Source organism: Schistocerca gregaria, chromosome 3 (assembly GCF_023897955.1).
Source record: "Schistocerca gregaria isolate iqSchGreg1 chromosome 3, iqSchGreg1.2, whole genome shotgun sequence".
NCBI classification, from domain to species: domain Eukaryota; kingdom Metazoa; phylum Arthropoda; class Insecta; order Orthoptera; family Acrididae; genus Schistocerca; species Schistocerca gregaria.
The window spans coordinates 531,069,736-531,094,467 of record NC_064922.1 but is presented as its reverse complement, the minus strand read 5'-3'; the positions used below and the strand labels follow the sequence as shown (position 1 = coordinate 531,094,467).

General features: G+C 43.9%; 1 protein-coding gene across 1 annotated transcript in view; it reads left to right on the top strand.

The window, feature by feature from the left end:
- LOC126353920 (GTP-binding protein Di-Ras1) overlaps nucleotides 1–24,732 on the top strand; it is a 1,474,116-nt gene that overhangs the window by 1,409,929 nt on the left and 39,455 nt on the right. Inside the window, exon 7 of the mRNA XM_050003161.1 lies at nucleotides 20,648–20,925. Coding sequence (XP_049859118.1) covers nucleotides 20,648–20,925 — 278 coding nt within the window. The remainder of the gene's footprint in view (nucleotides 1–20,647; nucleotides 20,926–24,732) is intronic.

Sequence of the window (24,732 nt, the reverse complement as noted above, 5' to 3'; positions counted from 1 at the left end):
CTTTTGGGAAGTGTAACCACTGCTCGATGATCCTTTATAGATAAAGATGCTCTAAACTCTTCAAGAAGTCTCGTATCCTTGTTGTTCACAGGTACATCGTGATCGGCAGTAATCCCTATAGTTTCCAAGTCCCAAAAGCGTCTGAAATCATTGTCCGGGTACAGAGGAGATCGGTCAGTCCGAGCACTTGTTACCACAAAGTATCCAGTCAAACAGAGAAGGAACTAACACTAAGGTTTCAGAGATGCGTATGGGCGAATTGTGCTTCACTATCTTCCAATAAAAATCGCCTCCTACAAGAATCTCCACGGGAAGATCTTCTGTTGAATCTGTTTTCGGATCTGCTAGCGTAATCTTACGGGCGTCTGGCTAACTCTTTATATGTTGTGTAACCGAAGGCTGGTGAGAAATAACGTGAGTGAAGGCAGTAAGTGGCACTAAAGAATTCTGCCAAAGCCCCTTCATATTAAACTGAACAAGCCTGCGATGGCGTGGGCGTGTAGGGTTTGATTCAAAGGAACAAACGGTTAGTTCTTGTTGGTCTACCGTCTGCAGTTTCAGATCATCAATCAGCGATTTTGCTATGAAGCTGGACTGACCAACTGCGTCCAGTAGACATCGCGTTGTCCTGCTCAATCCTGTAGGTCCTGAGACGCATACTTGAGCTGTCTGAAGGTACGTATATCCGTGGGGAGCGACAGATACCTTTCCCACGGAAGTAACGTTTGTCTGACCCGGAGGGCCCCTAATATCCTTTCGTTCGTCACAAATGAACTTATGATGTAGTCTTTTACAGTTAACACACCGAGCCTATTCTTTCTTTTTGCAATATGACACTTTGTGCCCACGTTGAAGACAAAGAAAGCATCTGTTTGCTAGTTTCAATTTATCTATTCGATCATTAACGCGTACGATCTTCTTACAGTCTTGCGCCCAATGACCGCAAGATTCGCAAAAGACGCAGAATGGTTCCTTTACGCTGGTATCCTTCTGAGTCGATCTTTTAGATTTCGCGTATACGTGAAGTGTGGACGCTGTGGGAAGATTACTAGAAGTGCTGGATAATTCACGCCAAGCGTACGGGAATATCCAAATTCATTTATCGTAAATCACAGTAGAACAGCGATTAGCAGTCTAACAACACTTTATTTCATAGTCACAGAACATACAATACAACATGTCAAAGATACATTGTCCTAAGAGTAAACAAACAGTCTCTAACGTGCCCGAAGTACATCACTCTGTGACATCTGCAAAGCAGCAGAAGCTATGCTAGTAAATTTATAAATATTGTAATAATTTTAGTGAGCTCGTGTCACTACCGAGAATCGGACGCTACCTTGAGATTTTACACTGCAGCTTCTGTACTTATATTGAGTACATCAGGTTTTTAATTTACACATTCAATCACATTGCCACCTTACTCGCTCATCAGGCTGGAGACATTAGGCTCGTCAGGAAACACCTCTCCGTAAAGTCACTACGGCGTGTACATGCCCAGTTTCAACCATTTTACATTTACTATTTTTTACTCAGATACATGGATATTCCCCCCCCCCCCCCATGAACCATGGACCTTGCCGTTGGTGGGGAGGCTTGCGTGCCTCAGCGATACAGATGGCCGTACCGTAGGTGCAACCACAACGGAGGGGTATCTGTTGAGAGGCCAGACAAACGTGTGGTTCCTGAAGAGGGACAGCAGCCTTTTCAGTAGTTGCAGGGGCAACAGTCTGGATGATTGACTGATCTGGCCTTGCAACATTAACCAAAACAGCCTTGCTGTGCTGGTACTGCGAACGGCTGAAAGCAAGGGGAAACTACAGCCGTAATTTTTCCCGAGGACATGCAGCTTTACTGTATGATTAAATGATGATGGCATCCTCTTGGGTAAAATATTCCGGAGGTAAAATAGTCCCCCATTCGGATCTCCGGGCGGGGACTACTCAGGAGGATGTCGTTATCAGGAGAAAGAAAACTGGCGTTCTACGGATCGGAGCGTGGAATGTCAGATCCCTTAATCGGGCAGGTAGGTTAGAAAATTTAAAAAGGGAAATGGATAGGTTAAAGTTAGATATAGTGGGAATTAGTGAAGTTCGGTGGCAGGAGGAACAAGACTTCTGGTCAGGTGACTACAGGGTTATAAACACAAAATCAAATAGGGGTAATGCAGGAGTAGGTTTAATAATGAACAGGAAAATAGGAATGCGGGTAAGCTACTACAAACAGCATAGTGAACGCATTATTGTGGCCAAGATAGATACGAAGCCCACACCTACTACAGTAGTACAAGTTTATATGCCAACTAGCTCTGCAGATGATGAAGAAATTGAAGAAAAGTACGATGAAATAAAAGAAATTGTTCAGATAGTGAAGGGAGACGAAAATTTAATAGTAATGGGTGACTGGAATTCGAGTGTAGGAAAAGGGAGAGAAGGAAACATAGTAGGTGAATATGGATTGGGGCTAAGAAATGAAAGAGGAAGCCGCCTAGTAGAATTTTGCACGGAGCACAACTTAATCATAGCTAACACTTGGTTTCAGAATCATGAAAGAAGGTTGTATACGTGGAAGAACCCTGGAGATACTAAAAGGTATCAAATAGATTATATAATGGTAAGACAGAGATTTAGGAACCAGGTTTTAAGTTGTAAGACATTTCCAGGGGCAGATGTGGACTCGGACCACAATCTATTGGTTATGACCTGTAGATTAAAACTGAAGAAACTGCAAAAATGTGGGAAATTAAGGAGATGGGACCTGGATAAACTGAAAGAACCAGAGGTTGTACAGAGTTTCAGGGAGAGCATAAGGGGACAATTGACAGGAATAGGGGAAAGAAATACAGTAGAAGAAGAATGGGTAGCTCTGAGAGATGAAGTAGTGAAGGCAGCAGAGGATAAAGTAGGTAAAAAGACGAGGGCTGCTAGAAATCCTTGGGTAACAGAAGAAATATTGAATTTAATTGATGAAAGGAGAAAATATAAAAATGCAGTAAATAAAGCAGGCAAAAAGGAATACAGACGTCTCAAAAATGAGATCGACAGGAAGTGCAAAATAGCTAAACAGGAATGGCTAGAGGACAAATGTAAGGATGTAGAAGCTTATCTCACTAGGGGTAAGATAGATACTGCCTACAGGAAAATTAAAGAGACCTTTGGAGAGAAGAGAACCACGTGTATGAATATCAAGAGCTCAGATGGCAACACAGTTCTAAGCAAAGAAGGGAAGGCAGAAAGGTGGAAGGAGTATATAGAAGGTTTATACAAGGGTGATGTTCTTGGGGACAATATTATGGAAATGGAAGAGGATGTAGATGAAGACGAAATGGGAGATACGATACTGCGTGAAGAGTTTGACAGAGCACTGAAAGACCTGAGTCGAAACAGGGCCCCCGGAGTAGACAACATTCCATTAGAACTACTGACGGCCTTGGGAGAGCCAGTCATGACAAAACTCTACCAGCTGGTGAGCAAGATGTATGAGACAGGCGAAATACCCTCAGACTTCAAGAAGAATATAATAATTCCAATCCCAAAGAAAGCAGGTGCTGACAGATGTGAAAATTACCGAACTATCAGTTTAATAAGTCACAGCTGCAAAATACTAACGCGAATTCTTTACAGACGAATGGAAAAACTGGTAGATGCGGACCTCGGGGAGGATCAGTTTGGATTCCGTCGAAATGTTGGAACACGTGAGGCAATACTGACCTTATGACTTATCTTAGAAGAAAGATTAAGGAAAGGCAAACGTACGTTTCTAGCATTTGTAGACTTAGAGAAAGCTTTTGACAATGTTGACTGGAATACTCTTTTTCAAATTCTAAAGGTGGCAGGGGTAAAATACAGGGAGCGAAAGGCTATTTACAATTTGTACAGAAACCAGATGGCAGTCATAAAAGTCGAGGGGCATGAAAGGGAAGCAGTGGTTGGGAAGGGAGTGAGACAGGGTTGTAGCCTCTCCCCGATGTTATTCAATCTGTATATTGAGCAAGCAGTAAAGGAAACAAAAGAAAAATTTGGAGTAGGTATTAAAATTCATGGAGACGAAGTAAAAACTTTGAGGTTCGCCGATGACATTGTAATTCTGTCAGAGACGGCAAAGGACTTGGAAGAGCAGTTGAACGGAATGGACAGTGTCTTGAAAGGAGGATATAAGATGAACATCAACAAAAGTAAAACGAGGATAATGGAATGTAGTCAAATTAAATCGGATGATGCTGAGGGAATTAGATTAGGAAATGAGACACTGAAATTAGTAAAGGAGTTTTGCTATTTAGGAAGTAAAATAACTGATGATGGTCGAAGTAGAGAGGATATAAAATGTAGACTGGCAATGGCAAGGAAAGCGTTTCTGAAGAAGAGAAATTTGTTAACATCGAATATAGATTTATGTATCAGGAAGTCGTTTCTGAAAGTATTTGTTTGGAGTGTAGCCATGTATGGAAGTGAAACATGGACGATTACTAGTTTGGACAAGAAGAGAATAGAAGCTTCCGAAATGTGGTGCTACAGAAGAATACTGAAGATCAGGTGGATAGATCACGTAACTAATGAGGAGGTATTGAATAGGATTGGGGAGAAGAGAAGTTTGTGGCACAACTTGACTAGAAGAAGGGATCGGTTGGTAGGACATGTTTTGAGGCATCAAGGGATCACAAATTTAGCGTTGGAGGGCAGCGTGGAGGGTAAAAATCGTAGAGGGAGACCGAGAGATGAGTACACTAAGCAGATTCAAAAGGATGTAGGTTGCAGTAGGTACTGGGAGATGAAGCAGCTTGCACAGGATAGAGTAGCATGGAGAGCTGCATCAAACCAGTCCCAGGACTGAAGACAACAACAACAACAACATGGATATTGTACAATTCTAATGCAGACTGAGTTCAGAGTTATGAGCTACAATCCATGTGAAGATATTCATCGATGCAGTAGGAGTCGGCCAACAGGAAGTTCTTTAATTCATTCTGAAACCGATCTTTATCACTTACAAGACCTTTGATACGCTCTGGTAAGTTATTGAATATATGAGTACCCATGTATTTGACTCTTCTTTGTACTAATGTTAAGCTTTTATAGTCCTTATACAGATTGTTTTTGGTTCTGGTATTACAATCATGTTTTGCCCTATTTTATGTAAAAAGAGACATGTTGGAATTGACAATGGACATCAATGAGTATATGTACTGAGAAGTGGTAGTTAGAATACCAAGGTTTTTTAAAGAGCTTTCTGCATGATGATCTAGGACTGACACCAGATATAATTCTAATTACTCGTTTCTGAATTTTAAAAATGTTCTCTTTGTGAGGGAGTTTCCCGACAAGATGATTCCATAACTCATTAGCGAATGGAAGTAGGCCGAATAAATTAACTACTTCATTTTTAAATCACCTACTTCTGCTATCATGCGTAACGCAAATGTAGCTGAACTAATGCGTTTCATTTAGTCTAGAGTGTAAGTTTTCCAATTTAGGTTGTGGTCAATTTGTAGTCCTAAAAATTTGACACTGTCTACAGCTTTAACTTCATTGTTTGAATACGTTATACTTATAGGGTCAGGTATTCTTTGTGAGGTACTAAACTGTATGTACTGGGTCTTGTCCAAATTCAGTGACAATCCATTTGCATTTGCATAGATACTTACTGTCTATAGATTTTCTGATCGTATCGAGTTTTGAGAGGTAAGAAACTGGGGAATGTCTCCCGTACCATGTTCGTGTTGACATAGCCCACCGCCTAGGGTGCGTTCTTATAACAACAGTTACCGATTTATATAACTTTTAGAACGAAAGTAATGTGGCCCGTCGCATATGGTGAGCTTACTGCCTTGACTTAATGATGCTTAGAAATAACATGATTAGTTGTTGTTTCCAGTACCTAACTTTCCTCAGGCATTAGAGTTATGTGTGGCTAAGCAGGTTACGTTCTTTTTAAAAATGCTATGTGCAAACGCACAATCTTCGCGTGTGCCTCATTAGTGTTAATGAATGCAAACGTATTTATAGGTTGCACCCCAATAGATAAGACATATCTTGCCTCATCTTATTCGATTTGATATACTTATTGACTTGGTATTAACTGATTTCGTTATTCATTTCAGAACCATATCCATAACGTAATGTCGTCTAGTTACGTAAACAAATTTATGGAGTAATACCAATGCTCAGAGGAAGTTTTTATATAACCTGCGTTTTATTTTATTTTAAATGCCCTTTTTGATCAGCAATTTGTGTTCCTTGCCTGTTCACTGCAAAAGAAACCGGAGGAACGAACAACAGCACATTATCGTGTGCTTTGTACATAAAATAAATGTTGTAGTATAACATTCTTATGAAACTGTAAGAAGACTGTAAATACCATCATTGTGCTGTGGTAGCCATTCTTCCACACGAATTAGAGCAGCAGCTCATTATATCTTCGATCGGTACATTCATCGCAGTTTTGGAAACTATTTTTGCCTTTTCTTGCTCTAATAGTGAGAACCTGCTAACTTCATACTCGTTATTTACTCAATTATTTGTTACGAAAAGTAGTTAACAGAAGCTCCCCCAATGGTAAAAGTGTGCTGGTTATGTGACGTATGTTCTAATTTGTGCGACAAAGGACAATTCACTGTGAGAAAAATAAACTACTTCCTTTCTACTTGAAAATAACTAAAACAACGAAAAAAACAGCAGCGGGAACATTCGTGTGCCGCTACAGAATATGTTGTGTCTGCCCATTTACTGTAATTGAAGACGTTCTTCTTGGAAAAAGAAGTCTCGTAAAACAACTAGCTTGTGAAATTTCTTTTCTACTTTATAGACAACTGACACTAAGTTACCTTTTAATTCTTTTTCAAATGTGTCACTCTTTTCTGTGCTTTTTATTCTGAGTGGTGGTTTGCTTTACAAATTATTTTGGATATTTACTGTTATCTGGGTGTTTTTTGCTTAACTTTTAAGTTATTGACAACAACATCACTCCTGAGAGATTGCACTTTAAATGTACGTAATACGGACTACTACAGAACGTTCTTAAATTAAGTACCTGGTTTTAGAAAAGAACGCTCAACTACCGACAATGTTTATACACTTAAACAAGTAATAGAATGTTCAAATGTGTGTGAAATCTTATGGAACTTAACTGCTAAGGTCATCAGTCCCTAGGCTTACACACTACTCAACCTAAATTATCCTAAGGACACACACACACATCCATGCACGAGGGGGGACTAGAATCTCCGCCGGGACCAACCGCACCAAGTAATAGAAAAGAGACGAGAGTTCAGTAGGGAAATCCGTCTTGCCTTTGTGGATTTTGAGAATGCTTTCGATAATACGAATAGAGAAATGTTATGGAATATCATGGCGGGAAGAGGTTACCCATCTCCCCTCATAAATTCTATTAAGAGTTTATACACAAACATCGAAATTGTTAAAGATATAGAATATATACACATCTCAAAAGTGTTTCATCACCTCGGTTCCGAGAGTTCCGGAACCTGTACAGAAAATTGGAATAGAGATCAACATAAGTATAATTTCCGTCCTTTTTATTGCTCATGAAAACCATACACTGCATGTTGTACCACTATACAGCGAGACGTTCAGATGTGGTGGTCCAGACTGCTGTACACACCAGTACCTCTAATACCCAGTAGCACGTCCTCTTGCAATGATGCGTGCCTGTATTCGTCGTGGCATACTATCCAGAAGTTCATCAAGGCACTGTTGGTCCAGATTGTTCCACTCCTCAACGACGATCCGGCGTAGATCCCTCAGAGTGGCTGGTAGGTCACATCGTCCACAACACAAACAGCCCTTTTCAACCTATCCCAGGCATGTTCGATAGGGTTCATATCAGGAGAACATGCTGGATACTCTAGTCGAGCGATGTCGTTATCCTGAAGGAGGTCATTCACAAGATATGCACGATGGGGCAGCGAATTGTCGTCCATGAAGTCGGAGGAAGGCGTTCACGTATCGTACAAACGTTACAGCGCCTTCCATGACCACATCATGCCACCCCAAAACAGCAGGAAACCTCCACCTTGCTGCACTCACCGGACTGTTTGTCTAAGGCGTTCAGCCTGGTCGGGTTACCTCCAAACACGTCTCCGACGATTGTTTGGTTGAAGGCATATGCGACACTCATCGGTGAAGAGAATGTGATGCCAATCCTGAGCGGCCCATTCGTCATGTTGATGGCCCATCTGTACCGAGCTGCATGGTGTCGTGGTTGCAAAGATGGACCTCGCCATGGACGTCGGGAGTGAAGTTGCGTATCATGCAGCTTATTGCGCACAGTTTGAGTCGTAACATGACGTCCTGTGGCTGCACGAAAAGAATTATTCAACATGGTGGCGTTGCTGTCATGGTTCCTCCGAGCCATAATGCGCTGGTAGCGGTCACCTACTGCAGTAGTAGCCATTGGGTGGCCTCAGCGAGTCATGTCATCGGCAGTTCCTAACTTTCTGTGTCTCCTCCATGTCCTTTGGTTCACTCCGAGATGCCTGGACACTTTCCTTGTTGAGAGCCCTTCCTGGCACAAAGTAACAATGCAGACGCGGTAGAATCGCAGTACTGATCGTCTAGGCATAAATATGACCTTCAGATGGGAGTCTATAAGTAGCAGCACATAGCCTCAAATTACAACCTAACATTTTCGGGAGGTAAAAAGGAAGTGACAGCATTTCAAAGTAGACCGCCAGTAAGATCTCAAAAAGTATTCAATAATTATATCTGGGAGCAAGTAAAACATTTTAAATATCTAGGATGCGACATTACTTACGAAGATAACCATAATGTGATGGAAAATTAAATAAGGTTACTTCCATCTGTGAACCCTTGAAAAAGATTGCGGAATAAAGCCAGAAAAGAAACCCATCTGCAGTTTCATACAACAATAGCAGAACCAACCCTTAGTTATGGAAGTGAAGATTGGGCAACAACAAGACACCAAGGCAGTAGAATACAGACTCAAGAAATGAGATTTATAACTAGAGTGAAATGATGTACAAGAGAAGATTAAAAAATAAATTAAGATATAATGAAAGATTTAGGAATATATAACCAAAGGAGAAAATAAAGAAAGCCATGAGAAAATCGAAGGAACATGTAGACCGTATGGATGGATGGAAAAGGCTCCCAATTATATACACGCTCGAAGATGAAATATGGGAAGACCATGCAAGAGACGGATATCGTAACAGGCAATTTAACCAATACATGAAGTGAAAAAGAGGAAGGAAGTCCCAGAATGTTCCGGAAACGCGAAGGTTAAAAAGAAAGTTATTGGAAGTAGCAGACCGCAAACATGCGCACCAGCTGCACCACTGTCTACAAAGCAGCCATGAACATGTCAATTTTTAAGCGTGTCTTTTTAACTTAGATTTTGTGAAGTTATAGCAAATCGTGCCAGTACCGACCCGTTTTCGAGAGATTTTCTGTGTACAGGTCTTTTGAAACAGCGTACAAACATAGGACATAAGTTGTAATATGAAACCCATCAAATACGAAGTTCAGCTGAAACGATGAAATTCGATATGGTAGCTCCCGCTTCTCAGTACACGATACGACACCGAAAGTCGGTCGAAACTGGACATGTGCACGTCATAGTGACGTCAAAGAGAGGTATTGCCGCGGTGAGACTAACGTATTCCTCAGCTGGCATGCCGCTAGTTTCCGTGTCTGGGATTTCCAAGCAGGCTGCTCTACCCACCGGCCGGCACCAGGCCTGCTCCAGACCTTGCCTGCACCGCCTGGCCGCTCTGACAGCACCAACTACACTACTGGCCATTAAAATTGCTACACCATGAAGAAATTCAGATGGTAAACGGGCATTCATTAGACAAATATATTATACTAGAACTGACATATGACTACATTTACACGCAATTTGGGTGCATGGATCCTGAGAAATCAGCACCCAGAACAACCACCTCTGGCCCTAATAACGGCCTTGATACGCCTGGGCATTGAGTCAAACAGAGCTTGGATGGCGTGTACAGGTACTGCTAGCTGCCCATGCAGTTTCTACACGATACCACAGTTCATCAAGATTAGTGAGTGGCGTATTGTGACGAGCCAGTTGCTCGGCCACCATTAACCAAACGTTTTCAGTTGGTGAGAGATCTGGAGGATGTGCTGGCCAGGGCAGCAGTTGAACATTTTCTGTATCCATAAAGGTCCGTGCAGGACCTGCAACATGCGGTCGTGCATTATCCTGCTGAAATGTAGGGTTTCGCAGGGATCGAATGAAGGGTAGAGCCACGGGTCGTAAGACGTCTGAAATGTAACGTCCGCTGTTCAACGTGCCGTAAATGCGAACAAGAAGTCACCGAGACGTGTAACCAATGGCACCCCATACCATCATGCCGGGTGATACGCCAGTATGGCGATGACGAATACGCGCTTCCAATCTGCGTTCACCGCGATGTCGCCAAACACGGATGCGACCATCATGATGCTGTAAACAGAACCTGGATTCACCCGAAAAAATGACGTTTTGCGATTCGTGCACCCAGGTTCGTCGTTGAGTACAAGATCGCAGGCGCTCCTGTCTGTGATGCAGCGTCAAGGGTAACCGCAGACATAGTCTCCGAGCTGATAGTCCATGCTGCTGCAAACGTCGTCGAACTGTTGGTGAAGATGCTTGTTATCTTGCAAACGTCTCCATCTGTTTACTCAGGGATCGAGACGTGGCTGCACGATACGTTACAGCCATGCGGATAAGATGCCTGGCATCTCGACTGCTAGCGATACGAGGCCGTTGGGATCCAGAACGGCGTTCCGTTTTACCCTCCTGAACCCACCGATTCCATATTCTGCTAACAGTCATTGGATCGCGACCAACTTGAGGAGCAATGTCGCGATACGATATACCGCATACTCGATAGGTTACAATCCGACCTTTATCAAAGTCGGAAACGTGATGGTATGCATTTCTCCCCCTTACACGAGGCATCACAACAACGTTTCACCAGGCAACGCCGGTCAACTGCTGTTTGTGTATGAGAAATCGGTTGGAAACTTTCCTTATGTCAGGACATTGTAGGTGTCGCCACCAGCGCCAACCTTGTGTGAATGCTCTGAAAAGCTACTCATTTGCATATCACACCATCTTCTTCCTCGCAGTTAAATTTCGCGTATATAGCACGTCAGCATAGTGGTGTAGAATTTTAATGGCCAGTAGTGTAGATTTAGAAGGCCTCTGCGCCGAGCAGCCCACCTACAAAGAGTAGGAACACAAGTCTTGTCTACTGGTAGGCGCGTACAGAAATCTCTTTTTTTTCTTGCTAAATATTGTATTTTTAGAGACTTACCTCATTTTCATATTCGTAAACGCTCAATATTATATTTTGTAAATGTTTCTGTTAGATATTTGTGAACTACTAGTTGAATTACCTAAACGACCTCAGTGTTAAGCCATTTCTGTTAGGCTAGCCTTTCTTATTTCGAGGCACATAATTCAGAAAGCAGAGTTTTTAATCTCAAAGGAACAAACAATAAAAAACCAAACAGAACCCCCTCTCTAATCTCTGGGCGACTCTACAATTTCTGCCTGCCGTTCATCTGATATTCGAAAACCTTGTCGTTAGTCTGCTGAACCACTAATCCAGCACCTACTAAACACAACGCCTTGATAAATTCCTACGAGCAGGTCGGATGACATAGTAACAATGTCCGTATATGTAGTTCTCTAAATCAACAACAAAACAATCTCTCCAGACACGTTACATGAAGCACACCAAAGGTCACAACGATACGCTCTTGTCCCGTATCAAGCTCTATTTTCACAGCAAGCAAACAACTAAACTAGAACCCCAAATAGTAACACGTTGTAAGCAAAAATTCGCAGGCTAGTGATACACCCACAATCCAACAAGAAATTAGTGTTTCATGTCCTCTAACCTCTGTGAATTCAACTGAAACTTATTGAAACATACGTGGAAAACCTATGTACTATTCCCGAGTAGAAGCTGTCGATTTTCTGTTGGCTGTCACAGTTTGTTAAAGCACCACAAAGTGATAGCCTTCCGTACAACCATTCCTCCATAGCCACCCATACTCGAATTGTCCAATGAAGTTATGCTATAACCGATTTAACACGGCACGTACGAGTATAGCGAAAGTATGTCGCAAACTCTAGCAGTTTAGGCGCCCTGAAGTGGAATCGAAATGTCGGTTGTACAGTTGTTTCAGTGGTTTGCAATGGAGCGGTCAGACACCCAGTTTGGTTCTCTCCAATTGCACTGGCCGTGCAAGCTCACGGCGGTGGGTTCATCGAACATATAAAGTTCTCCGTGCGAGCTCTAATTTTTCTTATTTTTTTATGATGATCATTTCTCTCTATGTAGATGGGCGCCAACAAAATACACTCCTGGAAATGGAAAAAAGAACACATTGACACCGGTGTGTCAGACCCACCATACTTGCTCCGGACACTGCGAGCGGGCTGTACAAGCAATGATCACACGCACGGCACAGCGGACACCCCAGGAACCGCGGTGTTGGCCGTCGAATGGCGCTAGCTGCGCAGCATTTGTGCACCGCCGCCGTCAGTGTCAGCCAATTTGCCGTGGCATACGGAGCTCTATCGCAGTCTTTAACACTGGTAGCATGCCGCGACAGCGTGGACGTGAACCGTATGTGCAGTTGACGGACTTTGAGCGAGGGCGTATAGTGGGCATGCGGGAGGACGGGTGGACGTACCGCCGAATTGCTCAACACGTGGGGCGTGAGGTCTCCACAGTACATCGATGTTGTCGCCAGTGGTCGGCGGAAGGTGCACGTGCCCGTCGACCTGGGACCGGACCGCAGCGACGCACGGATGCACGCCAAGACCGTAGGATCCTACGCAGTGCCGTAGGGGACCGCACTGTCACTTCCCAGCAAATTAGGGACACTGTTGCTCCTGGGGTGTCGGCGAGGACCATTCGCAACCGTCTCCATGAAGCTGGGCTACGGTCCCGCACACCGTTAGGCCGTCTTCCGCTCACGCCCCAACATCGTGCAGCCCGCCTCCAGTGGTGACGCGACAGGCGTGAATGGAGGGACGAATGGAGACGTGTCGTCTTCAGCGATGAGAGTCGCTTCTGCCTTGGTGCCAATGATGGTCGTATGCGTGTTTGGCGCCGTGCAGGTGAGCGCCACAATCAGGACTGCATACGACCGAGGCACACAGGGCCAACACCCAGCATCATGGTGTGGGGAGCGATCTCCTGCACTGGCCATACACCTCTGGTGATCGTCGAGGGGACACTGAATAGTGCACGGTACATCCAAGCCGTCATCGAACCCATCGTTCTACCATTCCTAGACCGGCAAGGGAACTTGCTGTTCCAACAGGACAATGCACGTCCGCATGTATCCCGTGCCACCCAACGTGCTCTAGAAGGTGTAAGTCAACTACCCTGGCCAGCAAGATCTCCGGATCTGTCCCCCATTGAGCATGTTTGGGACTGGATGAAGCGTCGTCTCACGCGGTCTGCACGTCCAGCACGAACGCTGGTCCAACTGAGGCGCCAGGTGGAAATGGCATGGCAAACCGTTCCACAGGACTACATCCAGTATCTCTACGATCGTCTCCATGGGAGAATAGCAGCCTGCATTGGTGCGAAAGGTGGATATACACTGTACTAGTGCCGACATTGTGCATGCTCTGTTGCCTGTGTCTATGTGCCTGTGGTTCTGTTAGTGTGATCATGTGATATATCTGATCCCAGGAATGTGTCAATAAAGTTTCCCCTTCCTGGGACAATGAATTCACGGTGTTCTTATTTCAATTTCCAGGAGTGTATTTTCACATTCGGAGGAGAAAGTTGGGACTGAAATTTCGTGAGAAGATCTCGCCGCAACGAAAAACGCCTTTGTGTTATTAATTGCCATCCCATTTCTCGTATCATGTCCGTGCCAATTTATCCCCTGTTTCGCAATAATACGAAACGAGCTGCCGTTCTTTGAACTTTTTAGCTGTCCTCAGTGTATCCTATCTGATGTGGAGTCCACACCGCGCAGCGAAACTCCAGAAAAGGACGGACAAGTGCAGTGCAGCAGAGTCTTTAGTAGTACGTCCTGCCAATAAATCGCAGTCTTTGGTTAGTTTTCCCCGTACCATTATCTATGTGCTCGTCCCAATTAAAGTTATTACTAATTGTAATCCTTCAGTATTTAGTCATTTATCGTGTAACCGAAATCCCTTTTAGCACTCATGTAGATGACTACACTCTTTTCATTGTTTAAAATTATCTGTCACGTTTCGCACCATACAGATATCTTGTCTGAATCATTCCGCAGTTGTTTTTGATCATATGAAGATTTTACAAGATCGTAAATAACAGCATCATTTGCAAACAACCCTAAGAGGGCTGTTTAGATTGTTCCCTAAATTATTATGTAGATTAGGAACAGCGGAGGGCGTAAAACACTTCATTGGGGACCGTCACATGTTATTTCTTTTTTACCCGATGACTTTCTGCCAGTTCCTACGAATTGTTACTTCTCTGACAGGAAGTCACGTATCCAGTCGCACGACTGAGACGATACTTTGTATGCACGCAATTCGATTAGAAGTCGCTGCTGAGGAACGGTGTCAAAAGCCTTCCGGAAATCTAAAAATATGGAATTATTTTAACATTCTGTCTCCACAGCACTCATTCCTTTGTGAGGATAAACAACTAGCTGTGTTTCACAAGAACGATCTTCAAACATTATTTTATGTACAGTTCCAGGAATGTTTTTGTTATACAATCTTTCTCTGCCAAGTACCTGTGAAACCCTTCGAAACCAATAATCTAAATTGTGAAATACCGTGTATTGCCTCCAGCTAAGGCCCCATAGTGTACTCCAGAATTACTCTCACATCTAATCATGTTCGGGTGTGCAGCCATATCCCGTCGACTTTCTTCCACGATATTTTCCGGCGAGTAGATAACCAATGAAGAGCCCAGGTATATTCACGGTATTTATGCCGAATCTCCCGAGTCTCGTGCATGCGATATACACTGGCGTGTTTCGGCGCATGCGTCAGGTAAATGTAAATGCCTTGTGGCTAGGGCCTCCCTTCGGGTAGACCGGTCGCCTGGTGCAAGTCTTTTGAGTTGACGCCACTTCGGCGACTTACGTGTCGATGGGAATGAGATGACGATGATAAGGACAACACAACAGCCAGTCCCTGAGCAGAGAGAAAATCTCCGACCCAGCCGGGAATCGAACCCGGGCCGTTGGTACGACAGTCTGCCGCGCTCACCACACAGCTACCGGGGTCGGACATGCGTCAGGTGTTGACATGCGAGGGACAGCCGAGTTGTGTGTGCTGACCTCGGTGGTGGAAGTGAGAGGTGAACTAATCATTGCGTATCGAATGACCCCGTATATTCCGCTGTGACTGAATAATGTTAATTACAGGATTCCAATTTTTATCCAGTTGAAAACTGTTGTAACGATTTCTAAGACCATCGGCAAGACGTATTTCCACCGATTCTTTAATTAACTGGAAAAATTTTTGACTACTGCATTCCACTGCATGTCCCATGGATTTTTACGGTTCCGTAGACGGTGTATCTTTCATGTTCTGCACAACGCTCTTGATAGTTCGCGTCGTCTGGCCTATATATGCAGCACCACGCTCACAGGGAATTTTGTAAACGCCCTTTTTTTGTTGTAAGTCGCCTTAAAGGGATCCAGCTAGGGCCATGCTCTTCGCTGGAGGGCGGAAGATAACCTTGATCTTATTTTTCCTAAGCAGTCTGCCTATTTTAGCAGAAGAGCATATGGAAGGAACGCAGTTGATTTATGGTCGTCATCAGTGTCCTCACTGCGCTGCTTTCTGTTGTTATAGTCGTGAATGGCCTTCATTACTTGGCGTGAAATGTAGCTGTTCTCTTCAGAAACGTTTTCCAAGTGTTCTAACAATGCGTGGAGGTTTTCATCGCCACATATTACGTGGGCTCTATGTAGTAAGGCACTGAGAACGCCAGCGGTTTGCGAGGACTGACGGCAGCTAGACGCCTGGAGATACAGATCTGGGTGCGTGCGTTTTCTGTACGCCGAATGTCCCAGAGACCTATTATTCTTACGCCGCACTAGCACGTCTAGAAAGGGTAAAGTCTCACATTTCTCAATCTCCAACGTAAACTTGATATTCTCATGTAATGAGTTTGTTGTTGTTGTTGTGGTCTTCAGTCCTGAGACTGGTTTGACGCAGCTCTCCATGCTACCCAATCCTGAGCTAGCTTCTTCATCTCCCAGTACCTACTGCACCCCACATCCTTCTGAATCTGCTTATTGTATTCATCTCTTGGTGTCCCTCTACGATTTTTACCCTCCACGCTGCCCTATAATGCTAAATTTGTGAACCGTTAATGCTCCAGAACATGTCCTACCAACCGGTCCCTTCTTTTTGTCAAGTTCTACCACTAAATCCTCTTCTCCCCAATTCCATTCAATACTTCCTCATTAATTATGTGATCTACCCATCTAATCTTCAGCATTCTTCTCTAGCACCACATTTCGAAAGCTTCTATTCTCTTCTTGTCCAAACTATTTATCGCCCATGTTTCACTTCCATACATGGCTACACTCCATACAAATACATTCAGAAACGACTTCCTGACACTTAAGACTATACTCGATGTTAACAAATTTCTCTTCTTCAGAAACGCTTTCCTTGCCATTGCCAGTCTACATTTTATGTCCCCTCTAATTCGACCATCATCAGTTATTTTGCTCCCCAAATAGAAAAACTCCTTTACTACTTTAAGTGTCTCATTTCCTAATCTAATTCCCTCAGCATCACCCGACTTAATTCGACTACATTCCATTATCCTCGTTTTGCTTTTTTTGATGTTCATCTTATATCCTCCTTTCAAGACACTGTCCATTCCGTTCAACTGCTCTTCCAAGTCCTTTGCTGTCTCTGATAGAATTACAATGTCATCGGCGAACCTCAAAGTTTTTATTTCTTCTCCATGGATTTTAATACCTACTCCGAATTTTTCTTTTGTTTCCTTTACTGTTTGCTCAATAAACAGATTGAATAACATCGGGGAGAGGCTACAACGCTGTCTCACTCCCTTCCCAGCCACTGCTTCCCTTTCGTGTCCCTCGACTCTTGTAACTGCCATCTGCTTTCTATACAAATTGTAAATAGCCTTTCGATCCCTGTATCTTAGACCTGCCACCTTCAGACTTTGAAAGAGAGTATTCCAGTCAACATTGTCTAAAGCTTTCTCTAAGTCTACAAATGCTAGAAACGCAGGTTTGCCTTTCCTTAATCTTTCTTCTAAGATAAATCGTAGGGTCAGTATTGCCTCACGTGTTCCAACATTTCTGCGTAATCCAAACTGATCTTCCCCGAGGTCGGCTTCTACCAGTTTTTCCATTCGTCTGTAAGGAATTCGTGTTAGTATTTTGCAGCTGTGACTTATTAAACTGATAGTTCGGTAATTTTCACATCTGTCTACACCTGCTTTCTTTGGGATTGGAATTATTATATTCTTATTGAAAGATGAGGGCATTTCGCCTGTCTCATACATCTTGATCACCAGACGATAGAGTTTTGTCAGGAGTGGCTCTCCCAAGGCCGTCAGTAGTTCTGATGGAATGTTGTCTACTCCCGGGGCCTTGTTTCGACTCAGGTCTTTCAGTGCTCTGTCAAACTCTTCACGCAGTATCGTATCTCCCATTTCATCTTCATCTGCATCCTCTCCCACTTCCATAATATTTTCCTCAAGTACATCGCCCTTGTATAGACCCTCTACATACTCCTTCCACCTTTCTGCTTTCCCTTCTTTGCATAGAACTGGGTTTCCATCTGAGCTCTTAATATTCATTCAAGTGGTTCTCTTTTCTCTAAAAGTCTCTTTAATTTTCCTGTAGGCAGTAACTATTTTACCCCTAGCGAGGTAAGCCTCTACGTCCTTACATTTGTCCTCTACCCATCCCTGCTTAGCCATTTTGCACTTCCTGTCGATCTCATTTTTGAGACGTTTGTATTCCTTTTTGCCTGCTTCATTTATTGCATTTCTATATTTTCTCCTTTCATCAATTAAATTCAGTATTTCTTCTGTTACCCAAGAGTTTCTACTAGCCCCCGTCTTTTTACCTACTTGATCCTCTGCTGCCTTCACTACTTCATCACTCAGAGCTACCCATTCTTCTTCTACTGTACTTCTTTCCCCCATTCCTATCAATTGTTCCCTTATGCTCTCCCTGAAATTCTGTACAACCTCTGGTTCTTTCAGTTTATCCAGGTCCCATCTCCTTAAATTCCCACCTTTTTGCAGTTTCTTCAGTTTTAATCTACAGTTCATAACCAATCGATTGCGGTCAGAGTCCACGTCTGCCCCTGGACATGTCTTACAATTTAAAGTTTAAGTGACAAAAGAATTTCTCCAGTTCTCGTCTGCCATAAGGCCATACAGCAGAAGTTTCATCTACATAACACCAGAAAAGAGTAGGATTTAAAACAGCAGACTCAAGTGATTCCTCCCGAATGCCCTCCATAAAAGGACTCGCCAGTACAGGGGACAAAGGACTCTCCATGGCGACGTCGTCTTTTTGTTCGAAGAATTCGTTATTAAGTAAGAAGTAGGTCGAGGAGAGAGTATGTTCAAACAGGGCCGTCAGATCAGCACCGAATAAGTTACCATAAGAAGTAACGAGTCCATTAAAGGCACTTTGGTAAAAAGCTAGACCACATCAAACCTCACTGGTAAATCCGAGCTGCTAAGCTTAACTGTCTTCAAGCGATTGACAAAATCTACAGAATTACGTGTATGGTGATAACACTTAGCCACATATGGCTTGAGTAAAGAGGACAGTTTTTTGCAGTAGAATAGTTCGAGGCGTCAGTATTACTCTCTATGACTCGTAGTGGGACTCCATCCTGGTGAATCTTCGGAAGACCATATAGTCATCAGCTGACGCATAAATGTCGTGAATGCACCTGCGCTCTTCAGTAGTTGTCTACTCACCTGAATATGGCCGGAATTCCCTGGGCATAAATATCGTGGCAGAATGTCGACGGGATCCAACTGCACGCCCGAACGTTATTAGAAGGAAAAATACGCCGGGAAAATTTCAGAAGTTACACTCATGCTCATAAATTAAGGATAATTTCATACATTAAAGATAATTGCCACACAACGTGGTACTACACAAAACTGGCGCTAATAGCATAGGCACATAAGGAACACACACGACAAAGATCTGTAAGCCCCGAAACACATGTGCTACAAAACGGCACTGTTTCCTGCGCATGTACCCCGACATCAATATGGGATATGATCACCATACACACATACACAGGCCGCACAGTGGGTTAGCATACTCTGCATCAGGTGGTCAAGAAGCTGCTGGGGTATATCCATTCTTGCACCAGTACCTGTCGGAGCTCCTAAAGTGTCGTAAGGGTTTGAAGACGTGCAGGGAGCCGGCCTGTGTGGCAGAGCGGTTCTCGGCGCTACAGTCTGGAACAGCACGACCACTACGGTCGCAGGTTCGAATCCTGCCTCGGGCATGGATGTGTGTGATGTCCTTAGGTTAGTTAGGTTTAAGTAGTTCTAAGTTCTAGGAGACTGATAACCTCAGATGTTAAATCCCATAGTGTTCAGAGCCATTTGTACGCGCACCAATCATAATCCCACCCCACACCATGAAACCATGACCTCCATACAGGTCCCTCAGACTATACTTGGACTCGTCCGTGAACATAATCTGGGACCACTGTTCCAATGACCATGTACTGTGTACTTGACACTAGAGTTTACAGGCTCTCCTGTGATCAGGGGTCAGTGGAATGCACCTTGAAGGTCTCCGGGCGAATAAACCATGTCTGTTCAGTCATCTGTAGACTGTGTGTCTGGAGACAACTGTTCCAGTGGCTGCGGTCAAGTCCCGAGCAAGGCTCCTGTAGTACTCCGTGGCCACCTACGGGCACTGATGGTGAGATATCGTCTTCTTGTGGTGTTGTACACTGTGGACGTCCCGTACTGTAGCGCCTGGACACGTTTCCTGTATGCTGGAATCGTTACCATAATCTTGAGATCACACTTTGTGGCACACGGAGGGCCCCCTGTTACGACCTGCTGTGTTTGACCAGCCCCCAGTCGCCCTAATATTTTACCTTTCATAACGTCATTAATATGTGTTCCTTGAGCCATTTTCAACACACATTCACCATTAGCACGTCTGAAAACATCTGCACACGTACTCGCTCCACCGTGCTCTGACATGAAGCAACACACCTCTGTGCATGTAGACTGCTGCCAGCGTCACCGTGCGACGACCGCAGGTCAAATGCACCGCATGATCATACCCCGAGGTGATTTAAACCCGCAACCGCCCACCAGAGCGTTGTTTCACCATGCATCAGCATTATCCTTAATTGATGAGCATGAGTGTACATTCACATCTGTCGATTTCGTCCCGTTAAAAATAATCTGCTGAGTTCTGTCTTTTATAATGCCCTGAATCTAGCCACAAATCTGATGCGATGGTTGGCAAGCTTGTATTTTCAGTATGTAATGGTGCACCTGACTGTTTGGCGATCTATGTTGTGATGCAGCTCACCTGCTGGAGCATCGTGTGTATACGTTGAGTGCTGGAGGCTTTCGTGTAGTTGCACGGCGGTTAGAGCACGTGTAAGCAGAGGGTGTTGTTGGCAGGTGGACATCCTGGACACGGCGGGGGACATGCAGTTCCCCGCGATGCGGCGGCTGAGCATCGCGACGGCGCACGCCTTCCTGCTGGTGTACGCCGTCACGTCGTCGGCGTCGTTCGCGACGGTGAAGCGCTGCCTGCAGGAGGTGCGCGAGCAGCGACCCGACTTCCAGGAGATCCCCATCGTCGTCGCGGGCAACAAGCTCGACCTGGCCTCCACGCACCGCGAGGTCGCCATTGAGGACGTCTCCGAGTGGCTCTTCTGCGAGCTGCCCAAGCTCAGGTGCGCTCTGCTCTCCCATTCCCGCCGCTTGCGTTTCAGCTGTAACCTCCAAACTACCCTGTGATCATGTACAGGGGCGGACAGAAGTATATATAAATGTCAACTGCATGCTACTAGAAGAGAACATTTAACTACCAAAACATACACCAAAAAATAAATAAATCTCTTCTATGTTTTTAACAAATATTTGTTTCTTTTTGATGTGACCTGTCTTTACTTAAATTAAACACTATTACATTTTCGTTATGAAAATAGTACAATGTTCTCATAACAATAGGACTAAATAAAACACAGCGCTCTAGTAATTGGTTGTCATACCTTTCCTATGAATAAATGATATCGAACACCTTGGTACTGGATGTGGAGTCGGTGAAAAAATTCGTGACACCCTTCACCTCATCGTTATGCTGAACTGAACAGCAGTACTGTCTGTTAAAAATGTAAATGTCGTGTGGCTGCGGCCTCCCGTCGGGTAGACCGTTGGCCGGGTACAAGTCTTTCGATTTGACGCCACTGCGGCGACTTGCGCGTCGATGGGGATGAAATGATGATGATTAAGACAACACAACACCCAGTCCCTGAGCGGAGAAAATCTCCGACCCAGCCGGGAATCGAACCATGGCCCTTAGGATTGGCATTCTGTCGCGCTGACCACTTTTTTTTATTGTCACCTATTATTGCAAATTTGTTTATAGGAGCGTGCCTTAGAGTTGGTGGCTTTGAAACCTACGTATTTTTTCAGACACGTAAACGATACTTCTCTTGTTTGGCCTCATGGCGGAGAGAATCTGGACGACTTTTTAGAACACTTGAATTTCATCCACCTGAATATTCGTTTCACGCTGGAGGTGGAAAAGGATGGGTGCGTTCCGTTCCTTGATGTGTTGGTAGGAGGAAGGCTTATGGTACATTGGGACATTTTCATACGATGCCTGCTCACTCTGACTTGTATGTTCACTGATAGTTGTCACCACCCAGCTTAGCGTGAAGGGGTACTTCACACCTTGATTCATAGAGCCCACGTCAATTCAGACGCTGGGAGTTTGTCAGCTGAGTTAACCCACCTTGAGGTCAGCTTCCATCAGAATGGATGTAGTGAAAGACAGATGAGAAGAGCGCTGCGCCAACGACTAAGCGTGAACCAGGTGAGTAAAGATAATACCGAGTTATTGCAAACGTCTACGGCTTTTCTGATTTACGCAAAGGGTATGTCCAACAAAGTATCGTATTTTGAGGAAATATAAAGTGAAATATGTTTCCGGATATCCATCTAAAGATCAGTGTCCTTTTAGGTGCCGTTAAGGATGATCTTACAAGGGGAGGCCACGACTTTGGGCTCACGAATTTACTTCAAACTTTGTACACCTTTAGTACGCCATTAGAACAACGTAATGGGCAAGTAGTAAGGTGCACTACTCTGGCAATTCCGAGAAAATCGCAAAAGAAGTTTTATAAGTCTCTTATGTACTCTATGTACCTGTGAGAAGGTGGCGGCCGTGCGAAGTCATTTGCTCACATGGTTAACAAGATAGTCATGGGCGAGACGACTGTTCGAATCCCGCAACACTTACTTTTAGTCTATATTTTTATCACTAGTCACATTATTTAATTTGTATGACATTTGAGAGGTAATGTAATGAAACACACACATGCATTTTCACGTAATGGTAGTGAATTTCATATGTTATTTGACTATTTACTACTTTTAATTAGTTTCAAGAACGAGGGACAGGTTTCGAAAGGCCAAGTCAAACCTCAATAAATAATGATGCGACTGGCAATATTTAGTAATATAGTAAGTCCCAATGTGCCGACCACAAGAGTAACGTACAACTACTCGTCTAATGTGTTCTCGACATCACATGTTGCAGGATGGTGTATGTGTGAATTCCTAAGGGACCAAACTGCTGAGGCAATCAGTTCCTAGACTTGCACACTATTTAAACCAACTTATGCTAAGAACAACACATGCACCCATGCCTGAGGGAGGACTCGAACCTCCGGCGGGAGGGGCTGCAGGATGGTATTTGTCATACAGATATGGAACGCACAAATTGAAACAGCATCTACTACATCGAATGAATGCAATTTACCCTCATTTACAGGAAATGTTTTCGTTTACAAGGGAAAACATACTTTGTTGACATTTTGAAAAAATTCTCCTTCTTCCGACAATTTGGATGCAACCTACATATGACTAGTGATGAAAAAAATGCAGACTAAAAATTAAGTTTGAGCGGGAGTCGAACCGTCACCTCATACACGTTTGGCTTACTATGCTTTTTTTTTTTCTTTGCATTTTGTTCGGTATTGTTCGCTGCGTTTGGTCTGCGTGGACTTCACAGGACATCCATTCACGTTGATCGTTGATTCCTTTACACAGTTTTTTATTACAGAGGGCGAGCAGCCTACTGACCGAACACGCTAAGCTACCGTGCAAGCTACCACTTGGCCATTGTGAGCTGAAACGTCTGGTACTACCCACTGATAAATACAGCACGTAAGAGACGCGTAAAACTTCTCTTGCGATTTTCTCGGAACTGCCAGAGTAGTGCACTTTACTACCTGCACATTATGTTGCTTTAATGGCCTATTAAAGGTGTACGAAGTATGACGTAAATCTGCGGGTTTCTACCGTCTTCCTTGCACTTGCGGCTTGTCATATATTGGCCAGACTATCAAGACTGTGGAGGACCGGTGTATTGAGCATAAGCATCATGCACGCTTACAACAGACGAGATAATCGACTGTTGCAGAACATTGTCCATTGGTACCAGTCATGCAATGCAATATAACCACGTGCTGATTTTGTCAGACACTTCCAGTTGTTTATTAAAAAAGTAGTTGAGATAAAATAAAGATGAAAATTGAGATGAGGTTTTTACTAAAATTCTGCCTGTACTTCTGCTTCCTATCTTGTCAAAAATCAGGGGCAAAGAGTTAATGCTGGCTCAACCGTTGATTAGTAATTTTCACTATCGATAACTTGTGGCCTCGGTCATCTCTGGTTGTGTGATGGTGTGTGTGTGTGTGTGTGTGTGTGTGTGTGTGTGTGTGTGTGTGTGTGTGTGTGTGTTATCTTTCCGGCATTGCTCTGCGTATCGAAGTCTCAAATTCATTTTCACGGCGCTTACTTCCTGCAGTTTTGCCTTGAAAACGACAGAGTGTGCACCTGTGGAAATATCGGCGGTTGTCGACGGCGTCAGCTGCCTGCATTCCCTTAAGTTATTACAATAATTTATACGCCGTGATAAACTCAGGTGTCTCTTTCAGTCCCGTTTTACATGTGGCGTTTGCTGGTCCTGCCTTCCGATTCTTGCCAGATGTTCTCACTCAGGTTCAAATTGGGAGACTGAGGTGTGTGTTTTGGATGTGTAAGATCTGTTGTAGATGATCGGAACCTAGCTACTTCAGAGTATGTTTAGGATGGTTGTCTTGTTGGAAAGAAAAATTATTTACAAGATTTACGTTTTGTGGGCTTCTGTGTAGATGTTTTTGTAGTATAATCTCACAAAAATTCTTTTTCATGTCGCCATCAATGAAAGCTGGCTCACCCACATCACTTGACGCCATACATCGCCATACCATTACGCTGCCGAACACATTGTTCGACCATAACTTCCATATTTTTAGTAAGCTAATCGGTATTCATCTGGCTGCACACCTAATCGGCAATCTCTTCGCTATACAAAGAACTTGCTTTCATTTGACAATAACATATGATCGCGGAGCTCAGTTTTCTTCGTTACATACTCATTGACAAATACCGAACGCTTGTTCTCCTTTGCTTTACTTACATGCGGTTTT